At 45.5% G+C, this 20,359-nt stretch overlaps 1 protein-coding gene across 1 annotated transcript in view; it reads left to right on the top strand.

Moving 5' to 3' along the window:
• The window catches only part of CUNH20orf194 (chromosome unknown C20orf194 homolog), a 99,669-nt gene extending 89,764 nt beyond the window's left edge, over positions 1-9,905 (top strand). The window contains exons 34-37 of the mRNA XM_015821289.1: positions 592-800; positions 4,415-4,480; positions 8,272-8,365; positions 9,793-9,905. Of these exons, the coding sequence (XP_015676775.1) occupies positions 592-800; positions 4,415-4,480; positions 8,272-8,365; positions 9,793-9,905 (482 nt within the window). The remainder of the gene's footprint in view (positions 1-591; positions 801-4,414; positions 4,481-8,271; positions 8,366-9,792) is intronic.
• Positions 9,906-20,359: the final 10,454 nt, after the last annotated feature.

Genomic DNA, 20,359 nt, shown 5'->3' on the forward strand with positions numbered 1-20,359 from the left:
TCTCCTGGTGATTGGCCCAAAGTCACCCAACTGGCTTTCATGTCTAAGGCGGGACTAGAACTCACCGTCTCCTGGTGATTGGCCCAAAATCACCCTGCCGGCTTTCATGTCTAAGGCGGGACTAGAACTCACCGTCTCCTGGTGATTGGCCCAAAGTCACCCAATTGGCTTTCATGGCTGAGGTGGGACTACAATTCACTGTCTCCTGGTGATTGGCCCAAAGTCACCCAACTGGCTTTCTTGCCTAAGACGGGACTAGAACTCACCGTCTCCTGATGATTGGCCCAAAATCACCCTGCCGGCTTTCATGTCTAAGGCGGGACTAGAACTCACCGTCTCCTGGTGATTGGCCCAAAGTCACCCAACTGGCTTTCATGTCTAAGGCGGGAGTAGAACTCACCGTCTCCTGGTGATTGGCCCAAAGTCACCCAGTTGGCTTTCATGGCTAAATCAGGACTAGAACTCACGCCTTCCCAATTTCTAGCTGCTGCCTTAACCACTAGACCAAAATTGCCTTGAAAATCAGAAGGAAATGCCAGTTTTTGGCAAAACTATCCCCAAAACTGAGCCTTTGCCATTTCTTTGGCACAGATTCTGACCGGATGGTTGAAGTTTGTCACCACGCATCTTCCAACACCTTAAGCCTGGGACCTGTCCTGGAGGGGCCTCTCCCCTCCCCTCCTGACTCCAAAACCGAGAACCGGGACCACCCTGGATCGCAGGAATGTTTCCTGGTGTTCGTGGGATGCTCCCTCAAAGAAGATGACATCAAGGATTGGCTGAGGCAGACGGCCAAACAGGTGAGGATCCCTGCCAGATTGCTGGGTGGGAGGGGGGGTGTCACCAGTCACACCTTAGGAGACTAGCTTTGCCACGGGCGTGTTTTAGGTCCAGCCGGGGGTGTGTAGGAAAGGAGTGGCAGATCCTGAGGACGGGATGAAAAGAGGAATCGGCCAAGAATTCTTATGTACAGAGAGTCTTCAACTTAAGGACCATAATTGAGCCCAAGTGGACCCCCCCCCCTGGTTTGTCCAGTTTCTCTCCAAGAGGTCCCAAGTTCTGAAAGGCTTTCTGGGTTATGGGTGCACCTACAACTTCTGGTGGCAAGCCGTTCCACTGGTTAATTGTTCTGACCGTCTGGAAATTCCTCCTTAGTTCCAGGTTGCTTCTCTCCTTGGTTAGTTTCCATCCGTTGCTTCTTGTCCTGCCCTCAGGTGCCCTACCTCCATCCCAGCCCTGATGAGTGACAGTCTCCCATCCTCACCTGCCCAAGGTTAGAGTAAAAAAAAAAAATCAAGATGGCGGACTACGACGGCGCCGTTGAAGGCCAACTTAGAAAAACAGAGGCAGGAGAAGCAGTGCGGTATTTCTTTGTAGAAACTGCAAAGCAGATTTCTCAACAGTATTAACTGCCGGCCGAGCGTGATTTAACAGAACAGATTTAACAGAATAACAAGAGTTGGAAGGGACCTGCGAGGTCCTCTAGTCCAGCCCCCTGAGACCCCGTGATCACCGAGTCCTTTCATACCGCCCTTTGATCACTCGTGTGTGCCCGTTTTCTCCTCCATCACATGAGTCCAATAAAATAACAGGCGGTCCTCGACTTACGACTGAGCCCAAAATTTCAGTCGCTAAGTGAGGCAGTTGTCACGCGAGTTCTGCCGCATTTCACAGCCTCACAGAACAATAGAATAATAGCTTTGGAAGGGATCTTGGAGGTCATCTAGTCCAACCCCCTGCTTAGGCAGGAAACCCTATACCATTTCAGACAAATGGCTGTCCAGTCTCTTCTTAAAAACTTCCAGTGTTGGAGGAGGGAGGGAGGGAGGGAGGGAGGATAACAGAATAACAGAGTTGGAAGGGACCTTGGGGTCATCTAGTCCAACCCCCTGCTCAGGCAGGAAACTCTATACCATTTCGGACAAATGGCTGTCCAGTCTCTTCTTAAAAACCTCCAGTGTTGGAGCATTCACCGCTTCTGGAGGCAGGTTGTTCCACTGGTTAATTGTTCTCACTGTCAGGAAGTTTCTCCTTAGTTCCAGGTTGCTTCTGTCCTTGGTTAGTTTCCGTCCGTGGCTTCTTGTCCTGTCTTCTTCAGGTGCTTTGGAGAATAGATGCTGGGAAGAGTGGAAACATTTTTTTGTATTAGATTGTGTTAAGGATTGAAAACAGGCGTAGTTCTGTATGCATCGAAGCGACGTAGAAAGTCCGCTATCTCCATTTGTGTGTGTGTGTGTGCACAGACAAATATCTTAAACGCAAGCCCACACAGTCTAGCTGTGTGTGCCATCCAGTTCGCACATGAAAAAGATTCTTCAGAAGCTTGACATTTAAAGCATCTTAAAATTCATAAACCGCCGCAATCCGCATCCGTGATTCACCTAATTAACGTGTATCGGTTCCGAACATCGCATGAAAATTGATCTGTGGAACATTCATCAGATGTAATGCTTGATTTCCGGGCCTTTGATATCTGTGCCAAATCCTTTAAAAATGTATCAGGCTGTCAAGTCGAGGTTGTCATTTATAAAACATTTTTCTTTCTCCTCTCATGATACGAATTCTTCAACAGAGAAAAGTTAGTTGGTTTAAAGTGTAGTAAGACAACAACAATCCTGGATTATGTGCAGTTGGCCAAGATCCCTCCCCCGGTTATTTCCTTGGTCATGTATGGCATAACAAAATGCAGCATTAATGCATAAAAACTTATAAAAAAACAGCGTATCAAATGCATCCCGAAATATAAAACGCCAGCTCAGTGAACCATTTTAAAAACACACGGCACGAGCGATGCATAAAATTGTGAATAAAATTAAATTATGTATGAGTAAGTTCCTAGAGTGGCTAAGCCCCATGGCTGGATATCCAGATCCTTTAACCATTGGACAGCACTGCCTTTGAGATGATGTATTTCAGGCAGGGATCCAGGGAACACATTTTGAGGGGGGGTTATTCTGTCGCAATAACGACGTAAAGTTTGCGGGACGTTTCCGTAGTCAGAATTAGGATTATCCACCAGCCCCTGTTTATACTTCCAATATTGGCACCTGCCGTGGTTGGTTCGGATCCAGTTGAGCACTGCCCAGATTTTCCTCGGGAGATCAAAGCCGAAAGGGCGTTGTGCTGGATCAGATATTAAATTAAACCTCTCTGGATTAGAAGTTGCCCGCTCCTGGCGCCAGGCTATCTCAGTAGCCCAGTCTTCTCTGAAATCATTGCCGTCCAAGTTTCCATGGTTTGAATCTGAATATTTGATAGTGACAGTCCTTCATGGTTGAAGACATGAGCAGGCTGTTGGGGATGAGTCTGTGTTGCCTGCATCTCAAACTGATGGGCTGTGCCTTGTCTGTTCTGTCCCAGCCTACGTGAGTCCTTGTTATGCTCACAAGGAGAAACCCCTCTTCCAAGAAACAGGCAGGAACCGCAAGGGAAAAAAAACCCCTTTTTATTCTCACAGACCTGAGTCAATGTCCAAGGCAAACAAACACAATCCACAGAAACTCGATCCTCAACACAAACGGTTGCGTTCGGCAACCAGCACCTCCCACCCCTTCCCTTTTATAATTCAGCCAAGGCGTGGCTTCCTAATGCCTTCTCCTTTGCCTTTGGAGCCGCCCCATTGCATTCCTCTGTCCTACTCACTTCTCTTGCCTGCGCTTTCGTGCATCCAGGATGTGTCCCAGCTGTTCTTCATCACTGTCCAACTCAGGCTCCCAGCACAGCTATGTCTCAGCCTGAGTGCGAGTAGAGGGGCCAGACTCCTCGTCCGACTGTAAGTCTTGGAGCTCCTCAGAGCCTACCTCTGACGTCACTCCTGGCTCCTCCTCCTCCTCCTCTGATTCCCCAGACTCAGCTGCCGGGTCCACTGGCTGGCGAGGAATCACAACACTGTCTTCCAACACAAAAGGGACCCAGGGCACAAAACGTCCTGCAGCCAAGAAGGCTCCACACCCATTTGCACCACTCAGGTGACCCCGAGCATGCAGGTAAACCTCCAGGTGGCCTCAACGACTCTCTCAAAGGAGGCAAATGACCAGCTGTCTGCAAGGAGTATAAATCCTTCCATTCCCCCATCATACAGTCAGAGCTGAAGAAGCTTCTGGGATGAGAAGCGAAACGTCTGCAAAGATGTCCGAAATGGTATAAGGTTTCCTGCCTGAGCAGGGGGTTGGACTCGATGACCTCCAAGGTCCCTTCCAACTTTATTATTATTATTATTAAAAACAAGAAAGTCCACCTTTGGGTCAGCCATGAATTGGATGACTCTATAGACGTTTAACTTGGTCAAACAAAAATGATTGTTTCCTAAATTGTACCCTACATTTGTCCCACCCTGGGTTTTTTGTTTGTTTGTTTTCCTTTGGGTTTTCAATCAGCTGAACTGAGTTTTTCTTTCTCTCTCACCCAAACGCAGAAACCACAGAGAAAAGCTCTGAAGACCCGGGGCATGCTGACGTCCCAGGAGATCAAGAGCATCCACGTAAGTGAGCAAAATGGCTTCTCGGCAGGAGCAGCCGAGTAAGCAGAGCGGAGCAAAATGTATCAATCAATCAGAATAGAACTGGAAGGGAGTCTGGGGGTCTTCTAGTGTCGAACCCCATGCTCAAAGAGGAGACCCTATACCAGGGCTAGGCAACCTTGGCTCTTTTATGACTCGTGGACTTCAACTCCCAGAATTCCTGAGCCAGCATGGCTCAGCTTGGAAACCTCTCCCTTTCCCCTCAGCATGGCTGGCTCAGGAATTCTGGGAGTTGAAGTCCACCAGTCATAAAAGAGCCAAAGTTGCCTACCTCTGGCCTAGGCCTAGGCTGCTTTATGACTGGTGGACTTCAACTCCCAGAATTCCTGAGCCAGCATGGCTCAGCTTGGAAACCTCTCCCTTTCCCCTCAGCATGGCAGGCTCAGGAATTCTAGGAGTTGAAGTCCACGAGTCATAAAGCGGCCTAGGCCTAGCCCAGAGGTAGGCAACCTTGGCTCTTTTATGGTTTGTGGACTTCAACTCCCAGAATTCCTGAGCCAGCCATGCTGAGGAGAAAGGGAGAGTTTCCAATCTGAGCCATGGTGGCTCAGGAATTCTGGGAGTTGATGTCCACGAGTCATAAAGCGGCCTAGGCCTAGGCCAGAGGTAGGCAACCTTGGCTCTTTTGTGACTCGTGGACTTCAACTCCCAGAATTCCTGAGCCAGCCATGCTGAGGGGAAAGGGAGCGATTTCCAAGCTGAGCCTTGCTGGCTCAGGAATTCTGGGAGTTGAAGTCCATGAGTCATGAAGGGGCCAAAGTTTCCCCTATGCTGGCTCAGGAATTCTGGGAGTTGAAGTCCACTAGTCATAAAAGAGCCAAGGTTGCCTACCTCTGGCCTAGGCCTAGGCTGCTTTATGATTCATGGACTTCAACTCCCAGAATTCCTCAGCCAGCATGGCACTATTGCAGAAAACCACAGGACTCAGACCACGGAATCAAAAGAAGTTGGTTTATTTGCGCAAGGTTCAGAGCAATATATTTGTAAGCACATCTGAACAGCTTCTTATAAAAAAACAAGTTCATGTATACTCTTCAGAAACAGCAAAACACGGAAGTGTAACTTGTTAGCATTGATTGGTTACTTGAATCACAGCCCCCCCTGTTGCTATGCTAAAGTAGCTAAAATACCTTGCTAAAGTTTCTAAGTGTCGAAGTTTCCTGCATCGCACTTGTGGTTAGCTACAAATGAGACATAGAGATATATGTGGTTACCTGTAGCAGAGCTTCAAGCTTGACACCTTTGTGCGACCGACAAATGAACTTGTGGTTTTGACATTTTCCATTTTCTTTTTGCTTCTTCTAACTAATACACGCATTTAGGACTCATGTCCTGTTTTATGACCTATGTCTTGTTTTATGTCCTATGTCCTGCTTAATGTCCTGCCTTAGCTCAGCTTGGAAACCTCTCCCTTTGCCCTCAGCATGGTTGGCTCAGGAATTCTGGGAGTTGAAGTCCACAAGTCATAAAAGAGCCAAGGTTGCCTACCCCTGGCCTAGGCCTAGGCCGCTTTATGACTCTTGGACTTCAACTCCCAGAATTCCTGAGCCAGCCTGGCTCAGCTTGGAAACCTCTCCCTTTCCCCTCAGCATGGCTGGCTCAGGAATTCTGGGAGTTGAAGTCCACCAGTCATAAAAGAGCCAAGGTTCCCCACCCCTGCCCTATACCCATTTAAGACAGGTGGCTATGCAGTCCTTTCTTAAAAGCCTCCAGTGATGGAGCGGCCACGATTTCTGGTGGCAAGCTGTTCCACTGGTTGATTGTCCTCACTGTCAGGAAGTTTCTCCTTCATTTCAGGTTGCTTCTCTCCTTGATTAGCAGAATGAGCTGGAAGGGACCTTGGAGGTCTTCTAGTCCAGCCCCCTGCTCAAGCAGGAGACCCTCTACCCATTTCAGACAGGTGGCTGCCCAATCTCTTCTTGAAAACCTCCAGTGATGGAGCACCCACAACTTCTGGTGGCAAGCTGTTCCACTGGTTAATTGTCCTCACTGTTAGGAAGTTTCTCCTTAATTCCAGGTGGCTTCTCTCCTTGATCAGTTTCCATCTGTTGTTTCTTGTCCTGCCCTCTGGTGCTTTGGAGAATAAAGTAGATAAAGGACATAAACGAGACATGTCAGTCCTTCATCTCAACTAGAGTCCTGACTCCATTGATTGGCTGTATTTTGTCTCCTCTCCTCCCGTCCGTCTTTATTTATCATTTAATTTAATCGGCTAGATTAAAATGCAGAAGGCTCTCCCTCCCCGTGCCGAACATTTGCACTTTGGACACGTTCTTCCTCTGGAGTTGTCTAAAGGCAGTCCTCGACTTACAACAGTTTCATTTAGCGAGCGATAGTTACAACGGCACTGAAAAAAAGGACCGTTTTCCATTCTTAACGACCGTCGCAGCATCCCCATGATCAGGTGATAAAAATTCGGCCGCTTGGCCAACTGACTCGTATTTATGACGGTCACAGCATCCCCCCTGGGTCACGTGATTCCCCTTTTGGCGACCTGACGCGCAAAATCAATGGGAAAGCCAGATTCATTTAACGACCGTGTGACTCGCTTAACAAACGCAGTGATTCCTTTAACCGTTTTGGCAAGAAAGGTCGTAAAATGGAGGAAAACGCACTTAGCAACAGCTGTTTTGGCCTCAGTTGTGGACGTAAAGCGAGGACCACATGCTCTTGCCTCTTCTTTATGTTGGTTTGTGCTGGTCTCTGCTGGGGCCAGTTCTAAAGGACTGTTTTGGTGGGGGTTCCTGATTCAGAAGTGATGATGATGATGATGATGATGATGATGATGATGATGATGATGATGATGATGATGATGTTGATGTTGGAAGGGACCTTGGAGGTCATCTAGTCCAACCCCCTGCTCAGGCAGGAAACCCAGTTTCCAGACAAGTTCGCATCCCCCGTGACCCCGATTTATTTATATTTCTATTTATTAAAGTTTTATGCCGCCCATCTTCCCTATGAGCAGACTCTGGGCAGCTCGCTGGCTATAAAACAAACAGAAAAATAATGAAAATATGAAAACTATGCAGATTAAAATTCTAAAAATAGGTCAGAATATGAATGGAGTTTAAATGTGAATGGAATTTTAAAACTGAATAGAATAAATGATAGCTTTCTAATTAAGTTTTATTTTGTTAGATTAATAATATTTTTATTACTAAGTGATCAGAAATAATTGATAAGTTATTAAGTATGGATATTTACTTGGAGGGTTTTTACCCATTTATCAAATTTTAGTTATGTGATTATAACTAATTTGATCTTTATAACTGTTTAGTATTATATAAAGTTTGCATTTAAATTTTATGTTTATTCCTATGAATTTTTTTTCTTTTTTATTTGTGATTCTAATAAGAAGTAATTATAATTAATAAGTAATATATTAATGTGTTAAAGTTATTGTAGCTACGTAGTACTATATTAGTAATATTTTATTAAGCATTACTATTTTATATTAATTAGTATGATTGAATATGTATACCCGGACGAGTTTACTTGTTGAAGCGTTGACTTAGTGTGGGGGACAATCCCGGTAGTGTACCTATCCCTTCCCCTGGTCTAGCCTTTTTTTTGTGTGTGTGTTATCCCTTGTCATACCCTTATTGACCTACTTTTCCTTTACCCTTATAAAATTTAATAAAATATATTTAAAAAAAAAATTCTAAAAATATACGTTCAGGGACTTGCAATGGGAGTGTGTTTTAGGGGTACCACTCTCTGCAATCTCTTTCTCTCTCTCTGAATTCCAGGTAAAACGGCACTTGGATCCGCTCCCCACTGGCTACTTCTACAACGGGACCCAGTTTGTGAATTTCTTTGGAGACAAGATGGATTATCACCCGCGTATCTTTTGCTATACGTCGTGTGTTTTGCATGTTTAGCTTGGCATTCCTTATTTTATTTACATCTCACCTTTATTACCTTTAATAATTAACGCACAGTGATGAATATAACCTAATATTCCTTCCTCTTCCTGTTTTCCCCACAACTCCGTGAGGTGGGCTGGGCTGAGAACGATCGGCGCGAAATTCAATAAGAACACAGGGAGTCCCCGACTTATAACCATTTATGACCGCCCGAAGTTACGACGGCACTGAAAGTGGATTAGGACCATTTTTTCACACTTCACGACCGTCGCAGCATCCCCAGGGTCACGTGATCAAAATTCAGCCGCTTGGTCACTGACTCGTATTTACGACAGTCGCAGCGTCCCCCCCCCGGGGTCACGGGATCCCCCTTTTGCGACCTTCTGACCAGCAGGGGGAGCCAAATTCACTGAACAAGAACCACGTTCCTCACTTAACCACATTCCTCACTTAACAACGGCAGCGATTCACTTATCAACTGTGGCAAAGAAAGATCCTAAAATGGGGCACAAGCTCACATAATAATAATAATAATAATAATAATAATAATAATAATAATAATAATAATAATAATAATAATAATAATAATAATAATAATAATAATAATAATAATAATATAAAGTTGGAAGGGACCTTGGAGGTCATCTAGTCCAACCCCCTGCTCAGGCAGGAAACCATATACCATTTCAGACCAATGGCTGTCCAGTCTCTTCTTAAAAACTTCCAGTGTTGGAGCATTCACCGCTTCTGGAGGCAGGTTGTTCCACTGGTTAATTGTTCTCACTGTCAGGAAGTTTCTCCTTAGTTCCAGGTTGCTTCTCTCCTTGGTTAGTTTCCATCCATTGCTTCTTCTCCCGCCTTCAGGCGCCTTGGAGAATAGCTTGACTCCCTCTTCTTTGGGGCAGCCCCTGAGATACTGGAAGATTGCTATCATGTCCCCCCTCGTCCTTCTCTTCATTAGACTAAACATACCCAATTCCAGCAACTGTTCCTTGTATGTTTTAGCCTCCAGTCCCCTGATCATCTTTGTTGCTCTTCTTTGCACTCTTTCTAGAGTCTCACCATCTTTTTTACATCGTGGTGACCAAAACTGGATGCCGTATTCCAAGTGTGGCCTTACTAAGGCCTTGTAAAGTGGTATTAATACTTCACATGATCTTGATTCTATCCCTCTATCAATGCAGCCTAGCACTGTGTTGGCCTTTTTGGCAGCTGCAGGACACGGCTGGCTCCTCTTTAAGGGATTGTCCACTAGGACTCCGAGATCCCTCTCAACTTAACCAATGTCTCACTTAGCAACGTAAATCTCGGGCTCAACTCTGGTCGTAAGTCAAGGACTACGCTTTAATTGTTTCTCAGGCTCTTCCCAGATGCCCTTTTTTCTCCTTAACGGTTTCACCTCAGTGATGGACCAGTTCATGAACGATTACGTGGAAGAGGCGAACCGCGAGATTGAGAAGTACAACCGGGAGCTGGACGAGCAGGAATACCACGATCTCTTCGAGCAGAAGACCTAAACCAGGATCCCCGTGCGGTACAGACAAACCCCCCAGAGACTTTCTTTACCTTCTGAAAATTATTTGTCACCAAGAAAACACCTTTTCACCTTTGCTAGATTTACAGCTGGTTTGTTTTGGGTTTTTTTTTTTAATATTTAAGTTGCATTCACATTAGGCTGGCACCTGAAAATGTGATACGGTCCAGGAATATTTGTGGGGGGGGGGCGTATTTCCAAATCTGTGCCGAGGTGGGCTTATTGATGGAAAAGCAAAGTAGGGATTTATTTTTTGTTCTTTTCAAACGTTTCCAGAGCTGTATTTCCTGTGTCGTCGAGATGGTCCTTAACGTTGCTTTTCTGACGTTCCCCAAAATGCCTTTGTGAGCGACGTAATCGGGGTCTGCGTGTTCCTGAGGGAAACCCATCTGAAAAGGCTATGGGGTGATTTGGGCTGATAACCCGAAAGCAAAAAGCGGGAGGGATGTAAATAATCTTAAGAGCTGCCTCAAACCAACATTTCATGGTTTGAAGATGTTCCTAAAGCGAGAAACAGGAGAATATGCCTACTTTTAAGGATTGCTATTAACCAAGATGGTGGTTTGGTGGTGTTCCCAAAGCGAGAAATGGGGGACACAAGTGATCTTGACAGTACCTCAAACCAATATCTCGTGGTTTGAAGTGTTCCTAAAATAAAAAATGAGGGAACACAAATAATCTTGACAGTGCCCCAAACCAACATATCATGGTTTGACAATGTTCCTAAAGCGAGAAATGGGGGAACATACTGGTCTTTAAAGACTGCTACTAACCAATATGGTGGTTTGGCGGTTTCCCAAAGTGAAAACTGAGGGGACACAAAGTGACCCTGATGGTGCCTCAAACCAATATCTCGTGGTTTGAAGATGTTCCTAAAGCGAGAAATAGGGGAACATGCCTACTTTTAAGGATTGCTACTAACCAAGATGGTGGTTGGATGATGTTCCCAAAGCAAGAAATGGGGGAGGCAAGTGATCTTGACAGTACCTCAAACCAACTTCTCATGGTTTGAAGATGTTCCTAAAATGAAAAATGGGGGAACACAAATAATCTTGACAGTGCCCCAAACCAACATATCATGGTTTGACAATGTTCCTAAAGCGAGAAATGGGGGAACATACTGGTCTTTAAAGACTGCTACTAATCAATATGGCGGTTTGGCGGTTTTCCCAAAGTGAAAACTGAGGGGATACAAAGTGACTCTGATGGTGCCTCAAACCAATATCTCATGGTTTGAAGATGTTCCTAAAATGAAAAATGGGGGAACACAAATAATCTTGACAGTGCCCCAAACCAACATATCATGGTTTGACAATGTTCCTAAAGCGAGAAATGAGGGAACATACTGGTCTTTAAAGACTGCTACTAACCAATATGGCGGTTTGGCGGTTTTCCCAAAGTGAAAACTGAGGGGATACAAAGTGACTCTGATGGTGCCTCAAACCAATATCTCATGGTTTGAAGATGTTCCCAAAGCGAGAAATGAGGGAACATGCTTGTCCTTAAGGACCGCTACTAACCAACATGATAGTCTGGTGGTGTTCCTGAAGCGAGAAATGAGAGAGCACAAATGATCTTTAGATCTGTTCCAGACCAACATTTGAGGGTTTAAAGATGTTCCTAAAGCAAGAACTGAGGGAACATATCTGTCCTTAAGAGCTGCTACTAACCAACATGGTGGTTTTGGTGGTGTTCCCAAAGCGAGAAATGGGGGAACACAAATGATCTTAAGAGATACCCCAAACCAACATGTAATCGTGGTTTAAAGAAGTTCCTAAAGCAAAAACTGAGGGAATACATCCGTCCTTAAGAGCTGCTACTAACCAACATGGTGGTTTGGTGGTGTTCTCAAAGCGAGAAATGGGGAAACACAAATGATCTTAAGAGCTACCCCAAACTAACATGTAATCATGGTTTAAAGACATTCCTAAAGCAGGGACATATTTGTCCTTAAGGACTGCTACTAACCAACCTGGGGGGTGTTCCCAAAGCGAGAAATGAGGGAACCCAAATGATGTCGACAGTGCCTCAAACCAACATATGATGGTTTGAAGATGTTCCTAAAGCGAGAAATGGGGGAACATAACCAGATATGTTACTGTCCAACATAGTGTCTTGGCTGGTGTCCCTAAGCCACGAAACGAGCAAATACATTGGTTCCTACGAACCACTGCTAACCAACATGGCGGCTTGTTTAGTATTCCTGCAGTGAGAAATAGGGGGAGCCCAATTGATTTTGAGCCCAAACCGACATTTGAGGTTTTGGAGTCGTTCCTCAAGCAAGAAATGAGGGAACGTAGCTGTCCTTAAGGACTGCTACTAATCGACATGGCAGCTTTGCGTGAGATTCCTAAAGCGAGAAACGGAGGAACACAAATGATGTTAGACAGCTGCCCCCAAACCAGCAAGTAACAGTGTGGAGACAAGTACAAAATAGAGTATATTTGTAAATTTGAGCAGCGGAGAAAACTTGCATTCTTAAAGGATGCTGGAAATTAACACGTTCTGGTTTCTAAACTAGAAAACTGGGGGAACGTAAATTCTTGAGAGCGGCCCCAAAATAGCCTACGATGGTCTTTGAACTATTTCCCCCCCCCCCTTAAAGTATTCCGTGGAGCTGCTCCTAAGCAACCTAATGAGATTGGCAAGCAAGTGTCCTAATTCTGATAAGAAATTCCAGCTACTTCTTAAAATGCTGGCCGTGTTGAAACAAAAACAGGTCTGTCCATTTCGGGCTGGAAAAAAAATAATGGATCCCTAAAATGTTTCGAGAAGAAAAACCTTTGATGCCGTTTGATGCTTACCTCTTAGGTTGATTCATTCATTCTTTTTTTTTCTTTCCTGGCAAAAGAATCCAGGTTGATCTGGAACAGCCAAGCTTTGGAAGACTTTATGCTGGCTTCTTAACACCTGCACAGGTGGTGGCTGGTCAGGCTAGGGTTTTTTTTTTTTTTTAGTTTTTTTTCAAACTCCGTAGGACGTCTGCAAGGAATAAAGTGATTTCCTTAGAGTGGAAAGCTTAGCGGTTCCTAATTCAGTCCCTCTTGCAGACGAATAGAGTGTCCTTATCGGAATTGTGAATTTATCTATGCATGGCTGTAACCTAGTTAATCTTCAGATATAACTGATAGTGCCTGGTAGGAGTAACATAGCTAGGAATTGTTTAGGGAGGAGCAGGGTGAATGGAAAGTCCATGTGGCTGTAACAGGTGAAAAAGCCAGGTGTTTTGAGGAGATGGGCAGAGGTGTCCTGCGGTTGCAGTGTGATCCTCGCCATTTTTACTGGGAATCTTAGTGCCGCTCTTAGCGCAAAATGCATTGCAATCCCAGAGTTCTTCCCACTTGAGTTATATCTCCCAAACTGGGACATCCAGAAGGGTGAAAGATCCAAATAGGGCGAACCTCGAAACACCTCCGGCTTCTCCAGCGCTTCCTAGGGAACACCGGTGGAGAATTTTTTTTCGCCCGCCCGGCTACATTTTAGGGAAGGCTCCTTCTTCTTTAGCATAGTTTGTTGAATGATCCGCGAAGCCATATATCTCGAAATAATCTTGTTGCTACCCAGCATCTGGAAGCGGAGACAAAGGCAGCGTAGCCTGCGTTGTCTCCGCTTCTGCGTTGATTAAGAGAAGTAGGTTTTTAAGTGCAATTGTTAATGAATGAAGTAGGTGTGCAGAATTGAAGCTCTGCTGAACTTGGAAACACACAGGAGGTCCTGCTTAGGAAAAAAAATCTCCAAGGCTGTGTTTCTCAAGCTTGGGGAACTTTAAGGTGGGTGGACTTCAACTCCCAGAATTCTGGGAGTTGAAGTCCACCCATCTTAAAAGTCCCCAAGCTTGAGAAACACTGCTCCGCGGACCGCATTAAGCACAGTCCTTCACCCACACAAACCATGTGGGTGTGAAGCCAACACAACAGTGTCACCATGTGCCTAGCTGCTCCGAATTTCGCGGCCATTAGCAGACGGCTCACGGTGCTTCTTAGGACAGCTATCATCCTATAGCACACAGTTCCCATTGTGGTAGGAAACTTTTCCTGCTTATCAGACTGCACCCAGTATCCGTCACCCAGCAGCGGGCAGAGAATAGCCCGAATCCCCTCTTGATTCTTGAAGCTCAATCAGATGCTCCGTTTCTGCATTGACAAACAACGAGGGGTTTTTTCAGGGTGCAGAACAGACTTCGTCCATGTGCCTCTCTGGGAGCCCGACTGGCAATCTTTCCGAAGGCCATTTGCTGTTGTGTGTGTGTGTGCGTTGCGTTAAAAGTCGCGCTTGCGCCACCGAGTCAGCCGTTTAGCAGAAGCTCAAAGCGAAGAGACGTTAGAGAAGGATGTATTCTGTACTGCATGCAAAATAGAAGAAATTCTTTTTTAATAAATAAATCACCGTATTTTAGATTCAAAGCCTTTCACCATCTCGGTACGACATGAATAATTCTCTCTTTTTGAGTCGGGACCTTTTGTTGGTTAGTTGGTTGGTTTCATTACCTCAACTCGGTTGATCTTGAACTGTGATTTACGATGATGAAACGGGATGGGTGGGGCGGGGAGGAATTAAATAGCCAAAATCATTTCTGAAACTGTGATGACGAGGATCCTGTCCCGAGACATAACCAGTGCCTTGTTTTGCGGCGTTAGGGATAACCGCCGCCCGATCTGGACACCTGGGTGACGTCCCGGTCCTTAATTCTCGCGCCCTCTTTTGAAGGGGAAAAGAAAAAAAAAAACCATTTGGTGAAAGGACTCTGAACTTAGCGAAGCATATTTAGCACACGTCTTTAGTTAGGTTCCGTTGGGTGTTCTTGTCAAAGAACGAGAATCTCAAAACTCTTTGAGGACTGAAATAAATAAATAAAAATGGAATAATACTTGATCCTGTCGGGAATTTGAAGGCAATTGGGCTTTTTCCCATTAGGAATTGCTTCAACAGACCGACAGCGTTTTTATTAAGGGGGGGGGGGGAACTAATTGTCTTTATTTTATTATATATAGAAATATATATTTTAAGGGGAAGGGGAATGGCAGGGCTGACAGGCGTTTAATCGGGGAGGGGTGGCCAAGAAAATTAGCCTGCTGTTTTAAAAAGATACACATACACACACACACACACACAAACAAACACTGAAAAGCAGCCCTCTGCGGCTGCAAACACTCCCCATCCAAAGTGCTATTACGTGATTCCTCGGGCTACGGCAGCTGTCCGGCTCAAACAGCGCCGAACCCGGGAAGGTTTGGGTGCCTCCCTCCCATTTGGCAGGAGGGCCAGAGTTGAGTCCTCAAGGAGTTTCCGTGCTTGCTGACTTCCCATGTAGCCGTTTGTGTGATTTTTATTTTATTTTTTTCCTATCGACATGAGGATGAGTGTGGTCAGAAATCGCTGAAGTTATACGGGGAGGGTGGGCGGGGAGGGTGGGCAGATTGCAAAACTTGAGAGATTGGCACGCTTACGGTCCCCCCCCCCCATTTTTGCTGCTGGGATAAAACCCGGGGAAAAACAGCCGGAAACGGCTGACTGGTTCGGACATCTCTACCGTTTCGTTCCAGCGGATGGGGCAAACGCGAAAAAGGTTTTCGCCGGACGAAACGGCACCGATGCTGGCGGGCAGCTTCTCCTTTTGGGTGACCAAGAAGCCTTGCCAAACCCAACCAGCGCCACTTCCCAGACCCCCCCCTCCTCCTCTTTTCGACCCAAGACCCCCCACACACACACCTCTATTTTTCAGCAGCATCAACTGGGGGCCTTAAGCGTCTGAAATTTTTATTTTTCCTGAATTTTGCACAGCTGATAAGCTCTACGAATCCCCTCCGGGTTGTTCGGGGATTAGGGGAAGGATAAGACATAAAACTGTGAGTTGTTAGAACCGCGTCGCTTAAAACTACTTTTAGACGATGAAAAACGTACCTCAGAAAACTAGTAAGAAACCGGTCTTTGTGCCCTGTTGTAACCGACTTCGCTAACTCTGGTTTGTTTGCTTGTTTGTTTTTAACCCGGTGCCAAAATGGAAGATTTCCTACTAGTTTTCACCGCGTTTGCAAGACTCCGTCACATGTGTTATTTTTTACAAACTCTACTGTAACTTCAGTTAAAACTGAAACGCGTGATTGAAGCTTCGGGCTGATTATTTGTATTTATTTACCACCACTTGATTCCGTAAATATATAAAAAGTAACGTCGGCCTTTATTTTTGTATTATTTTACACGTTTATACTGGCTGTTTGTGATTTATTATTTTTTACAACCTGTAACCTGGATGCGATTCTAAAACCCAATAAATTATATTCATCCGGTCAGATGAAAGGGTTAGAGTTGTTGTGGACTTCTTCCACTGGAATTATTTTCTCTGTTAAAACGGCATTTGTGGACCATCCAAGATCCAGCCTTTTTCTCTCTCTTGCTCTCTCCCTCTTTCCCTCTTCTCTCTTTCTCCCTGTTCCTCTTTTTCTCTCCCTCTTTCCCTCTTCTCTCTTTCTCCCCGTTCCTCTTTTTCTTTCCCTCTTTTCCTCTTCTCTCTTTCTCCCTCTCCCTCTCTTCCTCTTTTTCTTTTTCTCTTTCTCTCCATTTCTTTCATTCTCTTTTTCTCTTCTCTTTCTCCCTCTCTTCCTCTTTTTCTTTCTCTCCCTTTCGCTCATTCTCTCTCTCCCCCTTTTTCTCTTCTCTTTCTCCCTCTCTTCCTCTTTTTCTTTCTCTCCCTTTCTCTCTCTTTCCCTCCTCTCTTTCTCCCTCTCTTCCCCTTTCTCTTTCTCTCTCTCCCTTTCTCTCCTTCTCCCTTTCTCCCTCTTTCTCCCTTCCTCATTTTCTCTTCTCTCTTTCTCCCTCTCTTCTTTTTTTCTTTCTCTACCTTTCTCTCCTCCCTCTTTCTCCCTTCCTCATTTTCTCTTTCTCCCTCTCTTCTCCCCTTTTCTCTCTCTCTCTTCCTTTCTCTCATGCTCCTCTATTCCTCTTTCTCTCTTCCCCCCCCTCTCTCACACACAAACAAAACCTGGTTACCAGCCAGCCGGCTTTCCCAGAGCGCCTTTATCTCTTGCGCAGAAGTAATGAACTGCCAAGCCCGTCTTTAAAATGCTATTGTGGCAGTTTCTGCTAAATTGCAGTGGGAGATAAAGGGATGCCAACCGAAGCAGAAGTGGAAAGCACAGGCTGGGGGACCTGGAGCAGACCCCCTCCCTCTCTGGCTGCAAGATAAAACAGCACTGGGGCCCATTTCTTCAATTACAACCGCTTGGCCCTTGCCGGGGCAGATGGTTTACCTGGTCCAAAGAGGGAGCCACTGGTTTGGGCAGAGTCCGGGAGCAACCTGACCACTCTAGCCGCAGACAGGTATCAAAACACAGTAAATAGGCAAGTGGAGCAATCAACTATTGGTTTTAAGAGCTACACATCCCGCGGGAGCTTTTTAACTCGAAGCACGCAGGAGAACGACCGGCAGAGCTTGAAGGTGGAGTCAAGTGGGGAATCAGCCTGGAGTTGTTACATTCTCACAAGCAGAGCTGCATCCAACCCCTCTTGAATTCCCTTCATTCTCACCTAGTGCCAATGTAGTGCTGCCCCTCAGTTGATTAGACGGTTGTGTGTAGGCCTGAGCAGTACATCAGCTTAACTGGGACTTAATTGCGTGGTCCCGATCCTTTGTGCCTGACAGAGCCTGAGACAGAGACTGGCTTTAAGGAACAGGAGGGTGTGTGAATAGAGCTAGCTTAACCATAACTCAGAACAAGTCAAACTACACATCTTCCTTCCTTCCTTCTTCCCTCCCTCCCTCCCTCCCTCCCTCTCCTTCCTTGCTTCTTTCATTTCTCCTTCCTCCCCTTTCTCCCTCTTTCATTCCCTCCCTCCTCTTTCCTCTCTTCCCTTCTTCCATCCCTTTCCTTGCTTTGTTTATCTCTTCCTCCTTTCTTCCCTCCCTCCCTCCCTCCCTTCCTTTCCCCTTCTCCCTGTTTCACTCCCTTCCTCTTCCCTCTCTCTTCCCTTCTGTCCCTTTCCTTCCTCCCTCCCTCCCTCCCCTTCCTTGCTTCTTTCATTCCTTCCTTCCCTTTCTTCCTCTTTCCTTCCCTCCCCCCTCTTCCCTCTCTTCCCTTTTTCCATCCCTTTCCTTGCTTTGTTTATCTCTCCCTCCCTCCCTTCCTTCCCCTTCTCCCTCTTTCACTCCCTTCCTCCTCTTCCCTCTCTCTTCCCTTCTTCTGTCCCTTTCCTTGCTTTGTTAGTCCCTCCCTCCCTCCCTCCCTCCCTCCCTCCCTTCCTTCCTTCCTTCCTTCCTTCCTTCCTTCCTTCCTTCCTTCCTTCCTTCCTTCCTTCCTTCCTTCCTTCCTTCCTTCCTTCCTTCCTTCCACTTCTTTATGAACAGAGGGATTCAGCAGATACTTGAGCCCCCAAACAAGGCTCTATTGAAGCAGGTACAATGGGGACAGGAGACCACCAGGAACATACAGCATCCCCGAAGCAGCCGATGACCCCACCCACGGGAAAACACGACAGGTGAGCCAAGCTCGGTCTGAGGGCACCTTCGGCTTCTGAAGCAAGCAGGATCTACGCTGGTCTCTCGGGACGTGGCCAGAGGAGAGCCAAAGAATGAATTTCTACCTCCGGCTCTGTGACCTCAGATTTTTATTCTTAAGTACAAGTAGTCCTCGACTTACGAACACCGTTGAGCCCAAAACTTCTGCCGTTAAGCGAGACATTTCTTAAGTGAGTTTGCCCACTTGTGTGACCTTGTGGGCAAGTGAATCACCGTAGTTGTCAAAATAGTAACAGATTTGTTAAGTGAAATCTGCCTTCGCTGTGGACTTTGCTTGTCAGAAAGTTCACAAAAGGGAATCGCGGGACCCCCGGGGGCACATAAATGTGAGTCAGTTGCCGGGCAATTTTGATAAAATGTGGCCACGGAGGATGCCGCAACGGTTGTAAGTGTGAAAGAGGTCCTCTAAGTCCCTTTTTTTCAGTGCCGTTGTAACTTTGAGTGGTCACTAAATGAACTGTTGTAAGTCGAGGACCACCTGTATAAAACGAGCGCAATTAAAAACGCAGCATTGGGGGGGGGAAAAAACAACCCGTCCACTTGCAGAAGGAGGAAGCAAGCCACAGTCCCTTCACAGTTTTGTTCTGTATAGTATCAACCTTGCGAAGTCTCACGTTCTGCTCTATATTCAAGATGGACAGTGATTAATATTTATGTGTATTTATATGTAAGGATGTAGGTATATATACATATGTTGTTTATAGCGTGTTTATATGCGTGTTATGTATGTGTACACTTTTGAGAGCAGGCAACAGAATTTCATTTTTAATGTGTGCCAGTGTGCCCACAGTAAAAAAAATGACAATAAAGGTTATCTATCTATCTATCTATATATATATCTTTCTATCCATCCATCCATCTCTATCTGTCTGTCTATCCATCCATCCATCCATCCATTTATATCTATCTATCTATCTATCTATCTATCCATCCATCCATCCATCCATCCATCCATCCATCCATCCATCCATCCATCCATCCATCTATCTATCTATCTATCTATCTATCTATCTATCTATCTATCTATCTATCTACCAATATCTATCTATCTATCCATCATCCATCCATCCATTTATATCTATCTATCCATCAATCCATCCCTTCATCTGTCCATCAATCCATCCCTTCATCTATCTATCTGTCTGTCTGTCTGTCTGTCTATCTATCTATCTATCTATCATCCATCCATTTATATCTATCTATCTATCTATCTATCCATCCATCCATCCATCCATCTCTATCCATCCATCCATCCATCCATCCATTTATATCTATCTATCTATCTATCTATCTATCTATCTATCTATCTATCTATCTATCTATCTATCTATCTATCTATCTATCTATCTATCTATCTATCTATCTATCTATCTATCTAAAAAGAATGAAGAAGAATGAACAAAGAGGAAGAAAGCTCTTCCAAGCTCCAAAACAGAAGAAGAAGGAATCACCTTTGGCATGTATCCAGGCATCCTGCTTGCAGCCCAAAATTGTGATGCCAACAGCACAATAAAAACAGTGGTGGAAAAAGCAGCTAGCCATTAAAAGCTCCAATGAACTTGGCAGGGCCAGAAATGGGAAAGGCTGAAGCATCTGAAAGCTGAACCTTTGCAGTGGGCCAAGCGATTCCGGTACATTAGCAGAGCGATGTTCAGCATAGCCTCCAAATCTCAGGGCTGTGATGTTATCTCCAAATTGTCAATGGATGGGTGAGTGCGAAGAGCTGGGGAATTAATTCACTGCTGGAGCAAACTACTGCGGAGCTGAAGAAATCTACACCCGGCATTTTGCAGGCTTCCTCCTAAAGCAGGGCGTCTCCAAACTCGGCATCTTTAAGACTTACGGACTTCAACTCTCAGAATTCCCCGGCCAGCATGTGGGGAAGTTCCACAAGTCTTAAAGTTGCCGAGTTGGGAGAGCCCTGT

This window comes from Protobothrops mucrosquamatus, unplaced genomic scaffold, assembly GCF_001527695.2.
Source record: "Protobothrops mucrosquamatus isolate PMUCROS unplaced genomic scaffold, P.Mucros_1.0 scaffold1297, whole genome shotgun sequence".
In the NCBI taxonomy this organism is placed as follows: Eukaryota; Metazoa; Chordata; class Lepidosauria; order Squamata; family Viperidae; genus Protobothrops; species Protobothrops mucrosquamatus.